The 15,734-nt window shown below is 47.0% G+C and overlaps 1 protein-coding gene and 1 non-coding gene across 2 annotated transcripts in view; both read left to right on the forward strand.

The window, feature by feature from the left end:
• FGF5 (fibroblast growth factor 5) overlaps positions 1 to 15,492 on the forward strand; it is a 28,787-nt gene extending 13,295 nt beyond the window's left edge. The window contains exons 2-3 of the mRNA XM_056855295.1: positions 2,117 to 2,220; positions 15,084 to 15,492. Coding sequence (XP_056711273.1) covers positions 2,117 to 2,220; positions 15,084 to 15,434 — 455 coding nt within the window. The 3' untranslated portion in view covers positions 15,435 to 15,492. The remainder of the gene's footprint in view (positions 1 to 2,116; positions 2,221 to 15,083) is intronic.
• TRNAV-GAC (transfer RNA valine (anticodon GAC)) lies at positions 12,839 to 12,910 on the forward strand. The gene has a single exon. It is a non-coding gene; the product is annotated as a tRNA-Val (tRNA).
• Positions 15,493 to 15,734: the final 242 nt, after the last annotated feature.

Raw genomic sequence — 15,734 nt, forward strand, 5'->3', positions numbered from 1 at the left:
CCAAACTCCAGGTGGTGGCTGGAGATCTCCTGCTATTACAACTGATCTCCAGCCAATAAAGATCAGATCCCCTGGAGAAAATGGCCACTTTGGCCATTGGATTCTATGGCATTGAAGTCCCTCCCTTCCCCAAACCCCACCCTCTTCAGGCTCCACCCCCAAAACGTCTCACCGGTGGTGAAGAGGGACCTGGCCACCGTACATTGAAGTCCCTCCCCTCTCCAAACCCCACCTTCCTCAGGCTCCACCCCAAATTCGCCAAGGATTTCCCAACCCGGAGCTGGCAACCCTATATACAAGGGAGACTCAGCCCAAACACAACCTACTCGACTAGGCGTGCCATTTGCCTGCTTGAAGTGAGCCAACTCCCAGAGATGCCTCCCATGAGAGGGTGCCAGCCTCCAGGCGGTGGCTGGATATCTCCCGCTATTACAACTGATCTTCAGGTGACAGATCAGTTCACCTGGAGAAAATGGCTACTTTGGGAGGTGTACTCTATGGCATTGTACCAGGCTGAGGTCGCTCCCCAAACCCCACCCTCCTCAGGCTCCACCCCCAAAATCTCCAGGAATTTCCCAACCCAGAGTGGGGAACCCTATAACATGTTACAGTGTACACAGATAGGTACAAGGTCCCTCTTCACCTCTGGCTGGAGGTTTTTGGGGTGGAGGTTAAAGAGGTCGGGGTTTGGGGAGGGGAGGGGCTTCAATACCATAGAGTCCTATGGCCAAAACGGCCATTTTCTCCAGGGGAACTGATCAATATCAGCTGGAGTTCAGTAGTAATAGCAGGAGATCTCCAGCTAGTACCTGGAGGTTGGCAACCCTACCTTATAACATGTTACAGCATACACAGATTGTTATGCAAGGTGGAGACCTTGTACCAATCAGATGTGAATTGTGAGTTCTTCTCCATTCCCACATATGCAGGGGCCAGTTCAGATCGGGACCAATGGCACGGATGGAGAAAGGGTAGGGATGCCCTCTACCCCATTTTTCCCTGCCGTCTACCCCATTTTTCCAAATGGAAATGGCCCTTGGATGTGTTATTTGGCCTGCTAGGGAAATCACATGTATCCCAGGATTCATGCAGGTTTTCCCTACTAAGCCAAAAAGCATTTGCCTCTCCCTGAACATTTCATGTCTGTAAAACAGGAATTGGTGGAATTTCAGGCTAGGAAAACAGCATGGGGAAGGCAGAAGCCCTTTCTCCACGCACGCTGTGATCTCGATCCGAATTGAGCACTGCACACACAGGAATTGAGGAGAACCTACAACTTGCCTCTGTAGGGTTGCCAGGTCCCTCTTCATAACCAGTGGGAGGTTTATGGGGTGGAGCCTAAGGAGGGCGGGGTTTGGGGAGGGGAGGGACTTCAATGCCATAGAGTCCAAATTGCCAAAGCGGCCTTTTTCTCCAGGTGAACTGATCTCTGTTGGCTGGAGATCAGTTGTAATAGTGGGAGATCTCCAGCTAGTACCTGGAGGTTGGCAACTCTAACCTGGTAGTTGGCAACCATATGCATCTGACTGGGATGCAGGGCACGGACCCCCAGACCCAGACTGTGTAATGTGTGGATAACCCTTTAGAGCAGTTTGAAGCAGCTTACTACATCCTTTCCCTTCTTCCACTTTATCCTCACAACAACCTTGTGAGGAAGGCTAGGCTGAGAGCGACTGACCGGCCCAAGCTCACTCGGCAAGCCTCCGCGACAGAGTCGGCATTAAAACCCAGTTCTCCCAGATCTTAGTCCAGTACTCTAACCGCTACATCACACTGGTTTCTTCCGCAGTTTCTTTGCTGATGCCAGCTGTTGAGGGGACTTGGATAACTCTAGGGTAAGCAATCATTAAATCCCCGCTCACCATCCCTCTTCGGCTGTGTCCTTTAAAACTTCAGGACGTCTATAAATAAATGTATATTTAGATAAGCCAAGCCAGCCTGCAAGAGGCAATCAAGCATGAAATCACTGGTTGAGCTTAAAATGACAAAGCTAGGGAATTATTATTTTCTTAAAGGAAAGACAATGCATAAGATTTCTTTCTCTCTCTTTTTTCCTTTGCAGTGCTGTGAAAAAAAAAACGAATTGTGTTTTATTTTGGGATTTCTGTCATCCTAGGTATTTTGGAAATATTTGCTGTGTCTCAGGGGATTGTAGGAATTCGAGGAGTTTTCAGCAACAAATTTTTAGCGATGTCAAAAAAAGGAAAACTCCACGCAAGTGTAAGTAGAAGACTGTCAACCCTGCCTTTCCAGGAGATGTGAAATGGTTTCTGTGATTTGCAAAAAATAATGTAGTGGAGACTTTTGCTGCTTATCCAAGGGAGGGGTAAACTCTCCAGTGAGATTTGATTCTGCAGGTTTGTGTACTTATGAAAATTCAGGAGAGTTATGTTACTTCTCTTGACCTTAAATCACCAGCCAGAACAGTTTCTGAATCAGCTTGCCAAATGCCGTCTACCAGCCATAGGGTGGCCAACTTTTTTTCAGGCCAGATTGGCCTGGAGGGTTTTCTTCCTTCCTCTGGGCATAGAGCAGGGGTCATTGGAAGAGTGGCGGTGGGGGGAAGCAGTTGTGAATTTCCTGCATTGTGCAGGGGGTTGGACTAGATTACCCTTGAGGACCCTTCCAGCTCCATGTTTTAGGGTTGCCAACCTCCAGGTTGAGACGCTTACCAAGCCTCTTACATAGAATGGCAGAATAGACGTCTCTCTTCAATTTTGGTGATATTGGCACGTGGTACTTCTTGAAGCTTGAGGAAAGCTCTGAAATGGGGATTTTACCGGAAGCCCATTGCGTCTGATATTTATTCCGTGCTCTTTTGGACTTTACCATTCTGGATAGTCTATTATTGTATACCTGACTTATTCTTGTACACATTTTTTGTATTCTTATTGTGTATTAACTTACCTTGCTCAGTATTTATATCCTTTGGATACCTTTGCAGTGAGGTTCTTTTTTCTCTGAATACAATTGTTTGCATATTGCTCTTATGTGCTTTATTGAGCTTTCAACAAGTGCATAACTTTGATTCCTCGTTCTCCTATTTTGTACTTGGAGCCCGATTTTGAATACTAACCTCCAGGTACTAGCTGGAGATCTCCTGCAATTACAACTGTTTTCCAGCCGATAGAGATCAGTCCCCCTGGAGAAACTGGCAATTGGACTCTATGGCAATTGGGCTCTATAGCATTGAAGTCTCTCCCCTCCCCAATACCCGCTCTCCTCAGGCTCCGCCCCAAAAACCTCCCGCTGGTGGTGAAGAGAGACCTGGCAACCCTACCCTTATCTGATATGCTGACTCCATTTCTGATCCAACTGCCTCTGCCTGTGTTAGCTCCACTCCTTGGCCCAGTTTGGGAACTAATATATTTAAAAACAAAATGTTGGTAGCACAATTTAGGAAGAAGGACGTAGGTTATGGAGAAGAGATAAGCAGGAGCTGGTGAATTAAGGGAGACGGTACGCCAATAGTTTACATGGCATGGATTATCTTCATTTTGGGCCTAGCCAAGGTGGAAGCCGCACTGGCCTCATTTGGCATTTTGCCCAAACCGAGAGCACTTATCAGAGCCCTGCAAACCAAAGCAGGGGACTACGGTTGCCAGCTCTGTATAGACAAATGCTGGGAGATTTCAGAAGCAGTGCCTGGGGAGGGCGGAGCTTCAAGGAATGTGATGTCACATTCTCTGTGACACTCTAGAAATTTCCTCTCCCTCTATGGTAAAAATCATAGAGGTAGTAGGGATTTTTAGAGCATCACATAGAACTGACGTCACATTCCCCTGCCCTTTACCTGGAAGTGACATCACTTTTGGGTTCTGATCTAGGAATCCCTACAACGGTCTTCACCATAGAGACTAAAGACATTCCTAGAACATCAATACTGACACTATCCCTCCATCTTTTTTTCGTCCTGTTCCTCAGATCATTGGCAGTGGGCAATTGGGATCAAGGGTGGAGATTTGCCTACTTCAGAGGGGCAAATGGCAAGCTTGCAAGGGAAGCTGGTGTACCCTCTTAGTTTATACAGGACCTCTGAGTTTATTGGGCTCCATGTGCAAGGAGATTGTAGTGCAGAGAATTCCAAGGTGCAAAGATGGGTATGTTTAGCCTGAAGAGGAGAAGACTGAGAGGGGATATGATAATCATCTTCAAGTACTTGAAGGGCTGTCACATACGTGCCTACGTCACTTTCGGGTTTACCAAGAAGCGACACGGACACTCTAGCGATCTCAGCCGAAACTCTCCATAGAGTTTCAGCCAAGGTTGCCAGAGAGTCCGCGTCGCTTCCAGGTAAACCTGAAAGTGACGCGTGTGCTGCATGTGCACGTGTGTGCCCGCAGTGCCAACTGGCCCTCAGCTGGCCAGCGGGCAGCCCGGCGGATTGGCGGGATTTTACCCACCACCACCGGGCAATTGGCAACCCTAAGGGGAACTGATCTCTATTGGCTGGAGATCAGTTGTAATAGCAGGAGATATCCAATTAGTGCCTGGAGGTTGGCAACCCTATTCAGAGGTTGTTTGCCCTTGCCCTTTAATTGATAGGAGAGGGCCTGAAAGTCACTCCTATATGTCACCTAGGGTTTCCAGCTTGGGAAATAGGTGAAGATTTTGGGAGTGGAGCCTGAAGAGGGTGGGGTTTGGGGAGGGGCTTCAATGCCACAGAGTCCAATTGCCAAAGCGGACATTTTCTTTAGGTGATCTGATCTCTATCAGCTGGAGATCAGTTGCAATAGCAGGAGAACTCCAACTAATACCTGGAGGTTGGCAACCCTACTCCATGTACCACTTAAAGGCGGTCCTGATGTGTAAAGGGCCACATTCTTTTACCCACAGCACCCTACTTTAATTATATAATTGGGTGCACGGGTGTGGCTTGAGATTTTGCCAGGGTGCTTCTTAGGGTTGCCAACCTCCAAGTACTAGCTGGAGAGCTGCTATTACGACTGATCTCCAGCCGATAGAGATCAATTCACCTGGAGAAAATGGCAGCTTTGGCAATTGGGCTATATGGCACTGAAGTTCCTCCCCTCCCCAAAGCCTGCCCTCCTCAGGTTCCCCCCCCCCCAAAAACCTCCCACCAGTGGCAAAGAGGGACATGGCAACCCTAGTGTTTCTAGACACAGCTCCAGGCACCACATTGCTGGGATTTCTGATACTATTCCGGTTTGACTGATGGACCCCCCCTCCCACACCCAATCAAGTATTATCATTGGCTCTATCCAATACAACAGACATCTGTTCTGAAGCTCATTTTCTCCTCCTAATCTATGTCTGGCCATCCGGGCTAGAACAAAAAGGTGACAAAAGTATTGATGGGATCTTGTCTGAGGCTACTGAAGCAAGTCCTCTGTTTCCTGCCAAGGTCTGTGTCAACCAGAAGAGCAAATCCTTTGTCTCTTGGGACATTAATTTTGCTCAGCCACTTTCACAATCAGTGAGAACAGAATTATTAAACTGGATAGCACGCTGAAAAATGCCTGTATAAATTTTGCTTTTTTACGGTTAGGAACACGAGTGAGCCTGCTAGCAAGTATTCCCTTATGGGCATGTCAATTAAGTTTACGATTGAGTTATTAAATCCCCACAGTTATTGCATTATTTTTATTTCATTTATAGGTAGGAGACTGTGGATTTAGGTCTCACCGGGAGAATTTTTAAAAAAAAGATAAGCAATGAAAGTAACTTTTCTTGATTAGAATGGATATTATGTGGCTTTGTGAGCCAACTTCATGTTAACCAGGACAGCAAATTCTAAATTTCTGCAACAAACACACATGAAGCTGCCTTCTACTGAATCAGACCCTCGATCTATCAAAGTCAGTATTGTCTACTCTGACCGGCAGCGGCTCTCCAGGGTCTCAGGAAGAGGTCTTTCACATCACCTACTCGCTTAGTCCCTTTAACTGGAGATGCCGGGGCTTGAACCTGGGACCTTCTGCATGCCAAGCGGATGCTCTACCACTGAGCCACAGCCCCTCCACTAAGAGGACCCTTACATTACACACTTGATATTTAGTGGTTTACATAGGGTTGCCACCTTAAGTGGAGTAGTTCCTGGAGCACGGTCCAGGTATTTTCCAACCCAGACCTGGCAATAGGGTTGCCAGTTCCCTCTTCACCACCGGTGGGAGGTTTTTGGGGTGGAGCCTGAGGAGGGCAGGGTTTGGGGAGGGGAGGGACTTCAATGCCATAGGGTCCAATTGCCAAAGCAGCCATTTTTCTCTAGGGGAACTGATCTCTATCGGCTGTAATAGCAGGGGATCTTCTGCTAGAACCTGGAGGTTGGCAACCCTACCTGGCAATCTTAACCCCACCCCAGCCTGCAGGGGGCAAGGAAGACTGGAAGCAGCTTCTTGCCACAGTGTGGGAGGGAGAAGGGTGGGCACTGCCCTACCCTGCCTCATCCAGCTAACGGGGAGTGAGGAGGGAAAATGAAATATTCCCACCACCCCAGGGCCCAGTGGAGGGGGCAAGGAGTACATCAAAAATCTTTGGGTTGGCTCTGCTGTAGAGTCCCGCAGCCTAGCCATAAGCCTGGAGGCCACCAACCAGAGATGCTTGGCCCTTCTACCAATAGAGATGTCAACCTCCAATTGGTGACTGGAGATCTCCTGGGATTACAACTGAGCACCAGGCGATACAGATCAGTTCAGCTGGAGAAAATCGCCCCTTTTGAAGGTGGACTCTCTGCCATTACACTAGTCCCTTCCCTCCACTAACCCTGCCATCCTCAGGCTCCACTCCCAAAATCTACAGGTATTTCCCAATCTGGAGCTGGCAACCCTAGCTACCAATCATGGGCATCTGCTCCAAGGGCCCCTCTGGAATCATATGGGTGCCTCAGAGACTCCTGTGCTTAGAGTTACCAGCTCTAGGTTGGGAAATTCCTGGAGATTTGGGGGTGGAGTCTGGGGAATAGGTTTGCCAGGTCCCTCTTCGCCACCGGCAGGAGGCTTTTGGGGTGGAGCCTGAGAAGGGTGGGGTTTGGGGAGGGACTTCAATGCTATAGAGTCCAATTGCCAGGGTGGCCATTTTCTCCAGGGGAACTGATCTCTATCAGCTGGAGAGCAGTTGTAATAGCAGGAGATCTCCAGCTATTACCTGGAGGTTGGCAACCCTACTGGGGAGAAGGGGGCTTGTAGGGGGAAGGACCTCACCAGAGTATAATGCCATAGTTCCATCTTACAAAGCAGCCATTTCCTGTAGGTGGACTGATCTCTGTTGTTTGGAGATCAGTTGTAATTCCTGGAGATCTCCAGGCCCCACCTGGGGGTTGGCAACTCTAGCTAATCTCACATTTTGTGCTGCGAAAGGGGCCTAGGAAAGCCATTTGCTTTTCAAAAAATGTGTTTCCCTCCTCCCACTACATCAGAACTGCAAAATCTCTGTGGAGAATAGGAATTTTGCAAAGGCGGGGTGGGTGGGGGGGGAACACAGTTGAACAACCAACAGCCTGATCTTAGGCATGTTTACTCCTGCATAAGCGCCACTGAATAAATTTGTGACTTATGGAAGCGCACACAGGACTACAGCCTGATGCATGTGGCAGAGAATTTGAAAAGGGAGCCATCTGGGATGGAAGCTGATCGCTGCCAGAACGAATGCTGCTGCTTCATCCAGTTTCCTTGTTCGAGCGGAAAGGAACCTTTTTTTACCATTTTAATTCCATTTGCCATCTGAAAAGGGAAAGCTGAAAGGGGAACCACCAAAGGACGGGTTCCCCACCCCTTTTCTCCCCAGGCCCAAATAATGGTGGGACTTAGTTTTCTCTCTGTTCCCCTCAAAGCCATCAGAAGGCCGTGGATATCAAAGAGCTTCCATGAGTGACAGGCACAGCGTTTTCCTCTCTGGACTCATTAGTCCATGAAATAACTTCGTCCTGCCAAAGGAGGGAAGAACAACAGATGCGCCTTTTGCATTATCGGCATTATTCAGCCCCGTGATCTTTAGTCGTTTGGCTCAGGTTTCACCTAATTTCCCTGCCATGATCAGGAGTCGCAGGTCCTAACCTTTCCATCCAACCTCGTCTTAACTGGTGATCCATTTATAACACCGTCCCTTGCTGGCATCAATTAAGCTGGGATGGAGAAAGGGGTTGAATTTAATTTTGGCTGCTGCTGCATCATGTTAAATAAGACCAAAAAACCACACACGCTTTGCACATGAAACAGCAAAAATGATTATACATTCGTGGGGAAGGGAAAGCAATTTCTATTCACACGCAGCCATTGGGGTAACATACCCAGACTACAGTGGTGGAAAGCCAACACAAGCTGGTCGAAAACTCAGATTTAAGATAGGGCAAGCAGAACCTGCAAGTTAGGTAACCAATGTACACATTATGGAGTACGCTGGTCAAGTCTGGGGTCTACACCATGCGACAGATGTGAGCTGCAGGTTCTTCTCAGTTCTACACATGCAGTGCCCAATTTGGATCAGGACCACAGTGCACATGGAGACAGAATTTCAGTCTTTCCCCCATCTTCAGTCTTTCTCAGCCTCAAACAGTCCTGGGGGGGGGGGATGCTACCTGGGGTGACCTGTATGTTCCCTGGGATACACATGGGTTTCCCCAGCTGGCCAAATACCACCAGCCTGGAACTCTTCTGGGTTGGAAAAATAGTACCACTAGGGTTGCCAGCTCTGGGTTGGGAAATACCTGGACATTTTTGGGGCGGAGCCTGAGGAGGGCAGGGTTTGGAGAGGGGAGGGACTTCAATGCCTTAGAGTCCAATTGCCAAAGCGGCCATTTTCTCCAGGTGAAGTGATCTCTATCGGCTAGAAATCAGTTGTAATAACAGGAGATCTCCAGCCACCACCTGGAGATTGGAAGAAGAAAATACCTATGCTAGAAATAGTAGAAACTATAATAAATGGCAGCACGTGGCTTCAAAGGTAATATAATGTGAAATATACCAACTGGAAAAGAAAACAATATTATAGAATATAATAATTCTATTTTTTTGGAAAATCCAAAACACAACATATATTCATAAACACTGTGTTGAAAGCCACACAGAAACCTCACTGGGTCTGAAATAACAAAAAATGTATATATACAGATTGCTTTTAACAACAAAACATGAACAACATAAATTCAAGAATTATTTCTGTGGCCTTAACAAAGGCTCATGTATACTCAAGAATTATAGTCCGTGAAAAATCACGAAGAGACGAAGAAAGGTCCAAGGTGGGTCTATCACAAGTACGCGTTTCGGAATCTAATTCTTCCTCAGCTTGGCGACCACAACGATGTTTAAAGAGACCAATAATAATGGCTTCTAAAAATAATGATAATCATAATAATAATAAGGCTTATCAAAATGGGTACAGTGACAACTTATGATTGGCAACCCTAAGTACCACAGAGGCGGGGGGAGGGCTGAAGCACCTTTTCCATGTGTGCCACGGTCCTGATCCAACTACCAGGAACCGAGTATGGAATCCTCAGACCTCATGTCTTACGAGCAGGCCTTCATTTCTTAGTTCCTCTTTTAAGAGATATCCCAGATATAGAAGTTACAAAGTAGAATTGCATACAATTTACTCTAGTTCTCAGTCTTTGTGATGCATCATTCTCAATGCATTTTCTTCTACCGTATATTTGAACCGCTCAAATGAACAGCTTCGTCAGTCAGCACTTGTCCGTTCCTAAACAGTTTTGGGTGCCCACCAAGAATTCTGCCATAGAATCATAGAATCATAGAGTTGGAAGGGTACACCAGGGTCATCTAGTCCAACCCCCTGCACAATGAAGGAAATTCACACTACCCTCCCCCCACACCTTCAGTGACCCCTACTCCATGCCCAGAAGATGGCCAAGATGCTCTCCCTCTCATCATCTGCCTAAGGTAACAGAATCAACATTGCTGACAGATGGCAATCTAACCTCTTCTTAAAAACCTCCAGGGAAGGAGAGCTTACCACCTCCTGAGAAAGCCAGTTCCACTGAGGAACCGCTCTAACTGTTAGAAAATTCTTCCTAATGTCTAGACGGAAACTCTTTTGATTTAATTTCAACCTGTTGGTTCTGGTCCGACCTTCTGGGGCAACAGAACAGAAAACAACTCGGCACCATCCTCTATGTGACAGCCCTTCAAGTACTTGAAGATGGTTATCATATCCCCTCTCAGTCTTCTCCTCTTCAGGATAAACATACCCATCTTTGCACCTTGGCATTCTCTGCACTACAATCTCCTTGCACATGGAGCCCAATCAACTCAGTCTGGCAAGCCTAGTTCCCCTGGAGAAAATGGCCACTTTGCCCATTGGACTCTGTAGCATTGAAGTCCCTCCCCAAATACCACCCTCCTCAGGCTCTGCCCCCAAAACCTCCCACTAGTGTGAAGAGGGACCTGGTAACCCTACCTCTGAACATCTCTTGCCTCGAAAACCCTACGGGGTCAACAGAAGTCGGCTGCGACTTGACAGCCCTTTAGACAGAGAGAGAGAGGCTGCTGGGGTGCTGAGAGAAAGAAAAGATAATAGGAGGCCATTTTGTTCAAGGTCTTGAGGTCAAGTTGTTCTCATAAACAGTGATGGGGTGGGCCAGAGACTTAACTGGTTAACACCTGCATTGTTCTCCAGTCCTGGCTCTTAATGAGGGGACCCTTGACATCTCTCCAGGCTGAAGAGGCCGTCTTGACAGATGGGATGCACATCTCAATGCCAAATATATATACAGATTCACAATCCCTTTGGGAGGCAATCACGGGGAATTGTCTGCTCCGATTTATGGTCGCGGAGTCAGCAACGGAACTCTTAGCCGTGCTATCATCTTTCCATACTCTCTTATATTGTTAGAAGCTATTTAGCGCAATCTTTTTGCTTGGAGGGTGGGAGAGGAGGAGCAGACGGCTGGGCTCTTCTTCCATCACGCACGACCCGGCCATGATAAAAAAACCCGGAGATAGAAATTTGGAACAGTGCTTAATTAAAGCCATTGTTTCTTCTTCCTGTCAAGCAAATAGAGATGAAAGCTGGGTTGTTATGGAAAACTATAGGTTGGGTTGGAGTCGAAGGACAATTTGGTTTACATAAACATAGATCAGCCCAAAGTCCATCCAGTCTATCGGTCTGTTCACACAGTGGCCAACCTGGTGCCTCTAGGAAGCCCCACAAACAAGACGACTGCAGCAGCATTGTCCTGCCTGTGTTCCAAGGCACCTAATATAACAGGCATGCTCCTCTGATCCTGGAGAGAATAGGTATGCATCATGACTAGTATCCATTTTGACTAGTAGCCATGGATAGCCCTCTCCTCCATGAACATGTCCACTCCCCTCTTAAAGCCTTCCAAGCCTTAAAGCCTTCCAAGAATTTTCAAACTTGGCTTCCTCAAGCTAAAAGCAGATTTTCTAAGATGAAGCCCTGCAAATGTGAACATTGAAGACTAGGGTTGCCAACACCAGGTTGGGAACTTCCTGGAGACTTTAGGGGTTGAGCCTGGAGAGAATGGGGTTTGGGGAAGTGGGGTATAATGCCATAGAGGCCATTATCTAAAGCAGCCCTTGTCTCGAGGGGAATTGGTCTCTGTAGTCTGGGGATCAGCTGTAATTCTGGGAGATCTCCAGGCCCAACTTGGAGGTTGAGCACATGAAGCTGCCTTCTACTGAATCAAACCCTTGGTCCATCAAAGTCAGTATTGTCTCCTCAGACCGGCAGGGTCTCCGGTAGAGGTCTTTCACATCACCTACTTGCATTGTCCCTTTAACTGGAGATGCCAGGGATTGAACCTGGGACCTTCTGCATGCCAAGAAGATGCTCTACCACTGAGCCACGACCCCTCCCCTATGATGGAGACACCCTTGGCTGGATGAGTGAGCAGAAAGGGAAATGCACTTTGGACCGTTGCGCTTGCACGATCGATAGTGGAAGGGGTGCTGCAGCACTTCCTGTCTTAATATAACTTTGAATAAAATACCAATGTGCCTATGAAAGAAGGGGGATACTCAGCAGACTGTTTGCTTGGCTTTATTCAATTTGGTTTCAAAACTGGAAGGAATGCCTTGTGCTGTGTCTTACGATTGCAGGAAAGATAGCGGGGACGCCATCACTTTGCCTTAGCACAAGCTGCTCGTGAGGAATAATTTTAGCGTTGAAGCTAGGACTGCGGCACAGGTGACAATCTTTCCTGGGTTCCAACCCTCTGCTTCGGCTTATATGCCAGTCATTCAGACATGAAGCAGGCAAGATGGGGATGAGTCAATATAGAACATCCATTTGATGTCAGACTTGGATGTGCTTACAGGATATTTCACTGATATTTTTGGGAGGGGGGGTGTCGAACATGCTACTGTAGCTTTAGTCTTTTGTGCTTCAGTATTTTGTGTGCATATTAGGTTTCGTTCAGATTGATACTTCGAGCCACACCATTCTGACAAATGAGCCCTTGTCATAGTAGTTGGTTCTTCCATTAGGAAAATACATGCGGCAGCCGAATGTGCTCTCGCAAAAGCTAAAATTGGCTTTACCGCTGACCTGAAGCATCAATATGGTGAGCCGTGTACTTTCCGTGCCCTTTATGGCTGGTTAAGTGACTGTTCCTTCTCTTGCATTCTGCTGGTCATGCGAGAAACTCTGTTTCTGCAGACTCATGGGGAAAGAAATCGGGAAACTCATCAGGGAGTTTAGACAAGAAGAGGATCTTCTGAACAGTTTGAAAGTGGAGGGCCGGGCTAGACGTGCAGCGGAAGATCTGATGTCATCTCTGCCTGCATTTTTTTGTTTTGTTTCCTGTGAGAAAGGAGATGAAACCTAGCTGTTGTTTTATATCAGAGTGACTGTAGGGAAGGGCCTCCAAGCTGGGCTTGAAAAGTGGGGTGAGGTTAGTGGAGGGGCTGTGGCTCAGTGGTAGAGCATCTGCTTGACATGCAGAAGGTCCCGGGTTCAATCCCCGGCATCTCCAGTTAAAGGGACCAGGCAGGTAGGTGATGTGAAAGACCTGTGCCGGAGACCCTGGAGAGTCGCCGCTGGTCTGAGCACACAATACGGACTTTGATGGACCCAGGGTCTGATTCAGTATAAGTAGGGTTGCTAGGTCCCTCTTCGTCATAGGTGGGACGTTTTTGGAGCGGAGCCTGAGGAGGGTGGGGTTTGGGGAGGGGAGGGACTTCAATGCCATCGAGTCCAATTGCCAAAGTGGCCATTTTCTCCATGTAAACTGATCTTTATCAGCTGGAGATCAGTTGTAATAGCAGGAGATCTCCAGCTAGTACCTGGAGGTTGGCAACCCTAAGTATAAGGCAGTTTCATGTGTTCAGGTGTTTAATTCTCCTGTCTCTGTGCTCTTTCCCTGATTAATAGTGCAATCTGCAACAGAGTTGCACCTTTCTACACCCATTAAGTTCTACCAATTGAGAAGGGTATAATTGCTGAGGATTGTGCTGTAAATCCCTACCCTCCCACTCTAAAAAAACCACTGCTATTTGCCTTGCAGGAAACATGGAAGTAGCCTCTGATACTTGTATGTTCTCCTTCCCTGGTTGTGGAAGTTCCAGGTGGCTGGTTGAATCAGGAAAATGGGGCAAGAAGGAAAAAAAAAAAAATACTCCGTCTGCAGTACTGCTTCCCTGATCCAGGCCAATCCTCCCACCGTGCTTTGGTATTTTAAAAAACCCTGTATAAAATCCTGATCATGAGTCCTTGTTTCAGGTCTCTTGTGCCTGGAGCTAGTCACCTCCATGGACATGACTGTATTGTCCATCAAAGAAATTGAATTGTTTTACCAGGTTGACAACTGCACACATATTTTATATGGGAGACATATACAGCCTAGTATAACAACTTGGACACTATCTAAACAGATGTTTGTATAACTGGAAATATAAAATACAACCTATATACATGCCTGGTCTGATATATAATTGTCTGTTACGCTGGCCGATGGCTGTAAATAAAAGTATCCCTAGATATATAATCGTCTGTATATGTTCATATATCTATAAATATGTGTGTGTGTTTTACGTGGGTTTTAACTGACCACTGAGGAAGGCCCTATAGGCCAAAACGCATATGGCATGTAGTTACAGCATATCAACCTTACGAAATGCCATTGTGCTGTTTTAATGATTTTTTAAAATATTTTTTTAGCGCCTTAAGTAAATTATATTTTCACTCTTTATATATTTTATTTATCCCACCCAACCTTGGGTACCCACCTTGTATTCTCCATCAAGGCATCACATTGTCCCCATATGAAACTGGAGAGCTTCTCTTGCCCTGACTTGGATGGCCCAGGCTAGCCCGATCTCATTAGATCTCAGAAGCTAAGCAGGGCCAGCCTGTGTTAGTATTTGGATGGAGACCTCCAAGGAAGTCGCACAAATGACCCTGTGAGCCTTGTGGTTGGCAGACCATGGGATGCCTCCCCTGACTGAAGCACAGCCCAAGTTATCAACATCTTGTAACCTAGTACTATGGGGGGGAAACTCTTTTGGTAACAAAATATTGTCGAAGGCTTTCACGGTCAGAGTTCATTGGTTCTTGTAGGTTATCCGGGCTGTGTAACCGTGGTCTTGGAATTTTCTTTCCTGACGTTTCGCCAGCAACTGTGGCAGGCATCTTCAGAGTAGTAACACTGAAGGACAGTGTCTCTCAGTGTCAAGGGTGTAGAAAGAGTAATATATAGTCAGAAAGGGGTTGGGTTTGAGCTGAGTATTGTCCTGCAAAAGTATTGTCCTGTAAGTATCAAGATAATGTGCTAATGAGGGTATGGTATGTTAATATGGAACCATTGTATCCTGAAGTGATCTTGGATTACACACATTAACAGATCACTTCAGGATACAATGGTTCCATATTAACATACCATACCCTCATTAGCACATTATCTTGATACTTACAGGACAATACTTTTGCAGGACAATACTCAGCTCAAACCCAACCCCTTTCTGACTATATATTACTCTTTCTACACCCTTGACACTGAGAGACACTGTCCTTCAGTGTTACTACTCTGAAGATGCCTGCCACAGTTGCTGGCGAAACGTCAGGAAAGAAAATTCCAAGACCACGGTTACACAGCCCGGATAACCTACAAGAACCAATCTTTTGGTAACTTTCCACAATTTTTGTTTCAGGCCAAATTTACCGATGACTGCAAGTTCAGGGAGAGGTTTCAAGAAAACAGCTATAACACCTACGCCTCGGCGGTTTACCGGACTGAAAAAACGGGAAGGGAATGGTACGTGGCTTTGAACAAAAGAGGAAAAGCGAAACGGGGCTGTAGCCCCCGAGTAAAACCCCAGCACCTTTCTACTCATTTCCTCCCGAGGTTCAGACAAGTGGAACCGCCGGAACTTTCTTTTACCGTCACCGTCCCTGAAAAGAAAAAGCCACCTGTTATCCCGGCAAAGCCAAAGGTCCCAATGCCGGTGCCTCGGAAGAACTCCCCTCCGGTCAAATACAGACTCAAGTTTCGCTTTGGATAGTAATGGCTTGAACTCTTCAGCGAAGGAATGTCCTTTTTCTCAGGAGCCGATGCTTGTCTGCGATTCCACAGAGTAACAAGGGTCTCCAATGCAAACTCCATGTGGAGATCCTTGGGGAGGTTTGCTTACGTTCAGGGGCCGAGCTGAGCTGAATTGCTTTTGGGGGGCAGTGAAAAAATGAAACGGCATTCTTCCACCGCTCTGTGGGGAAGAACACCAAAGGAGCTCGAGTGAACAGTGAGACACGGGGGGCTTCGCCTTAATTTTCAGTCTCGTCGTTTCTGCTTTCCGGTTGCTGGA

Source organism: Euleptes europaea, chromosome 9, assembly GCF_029931775.1.
Source record: "Euleptes europaea isolate rEulEur1 chromosome 9, rEulEur1.hap1, whole genome shotgun sequence".
NCBI lineage: Eukaryota > Metazoa > Chordata > Lepidosauria > Squamata > Sphaerodactylidae > Euleptes > Euleptes europaea.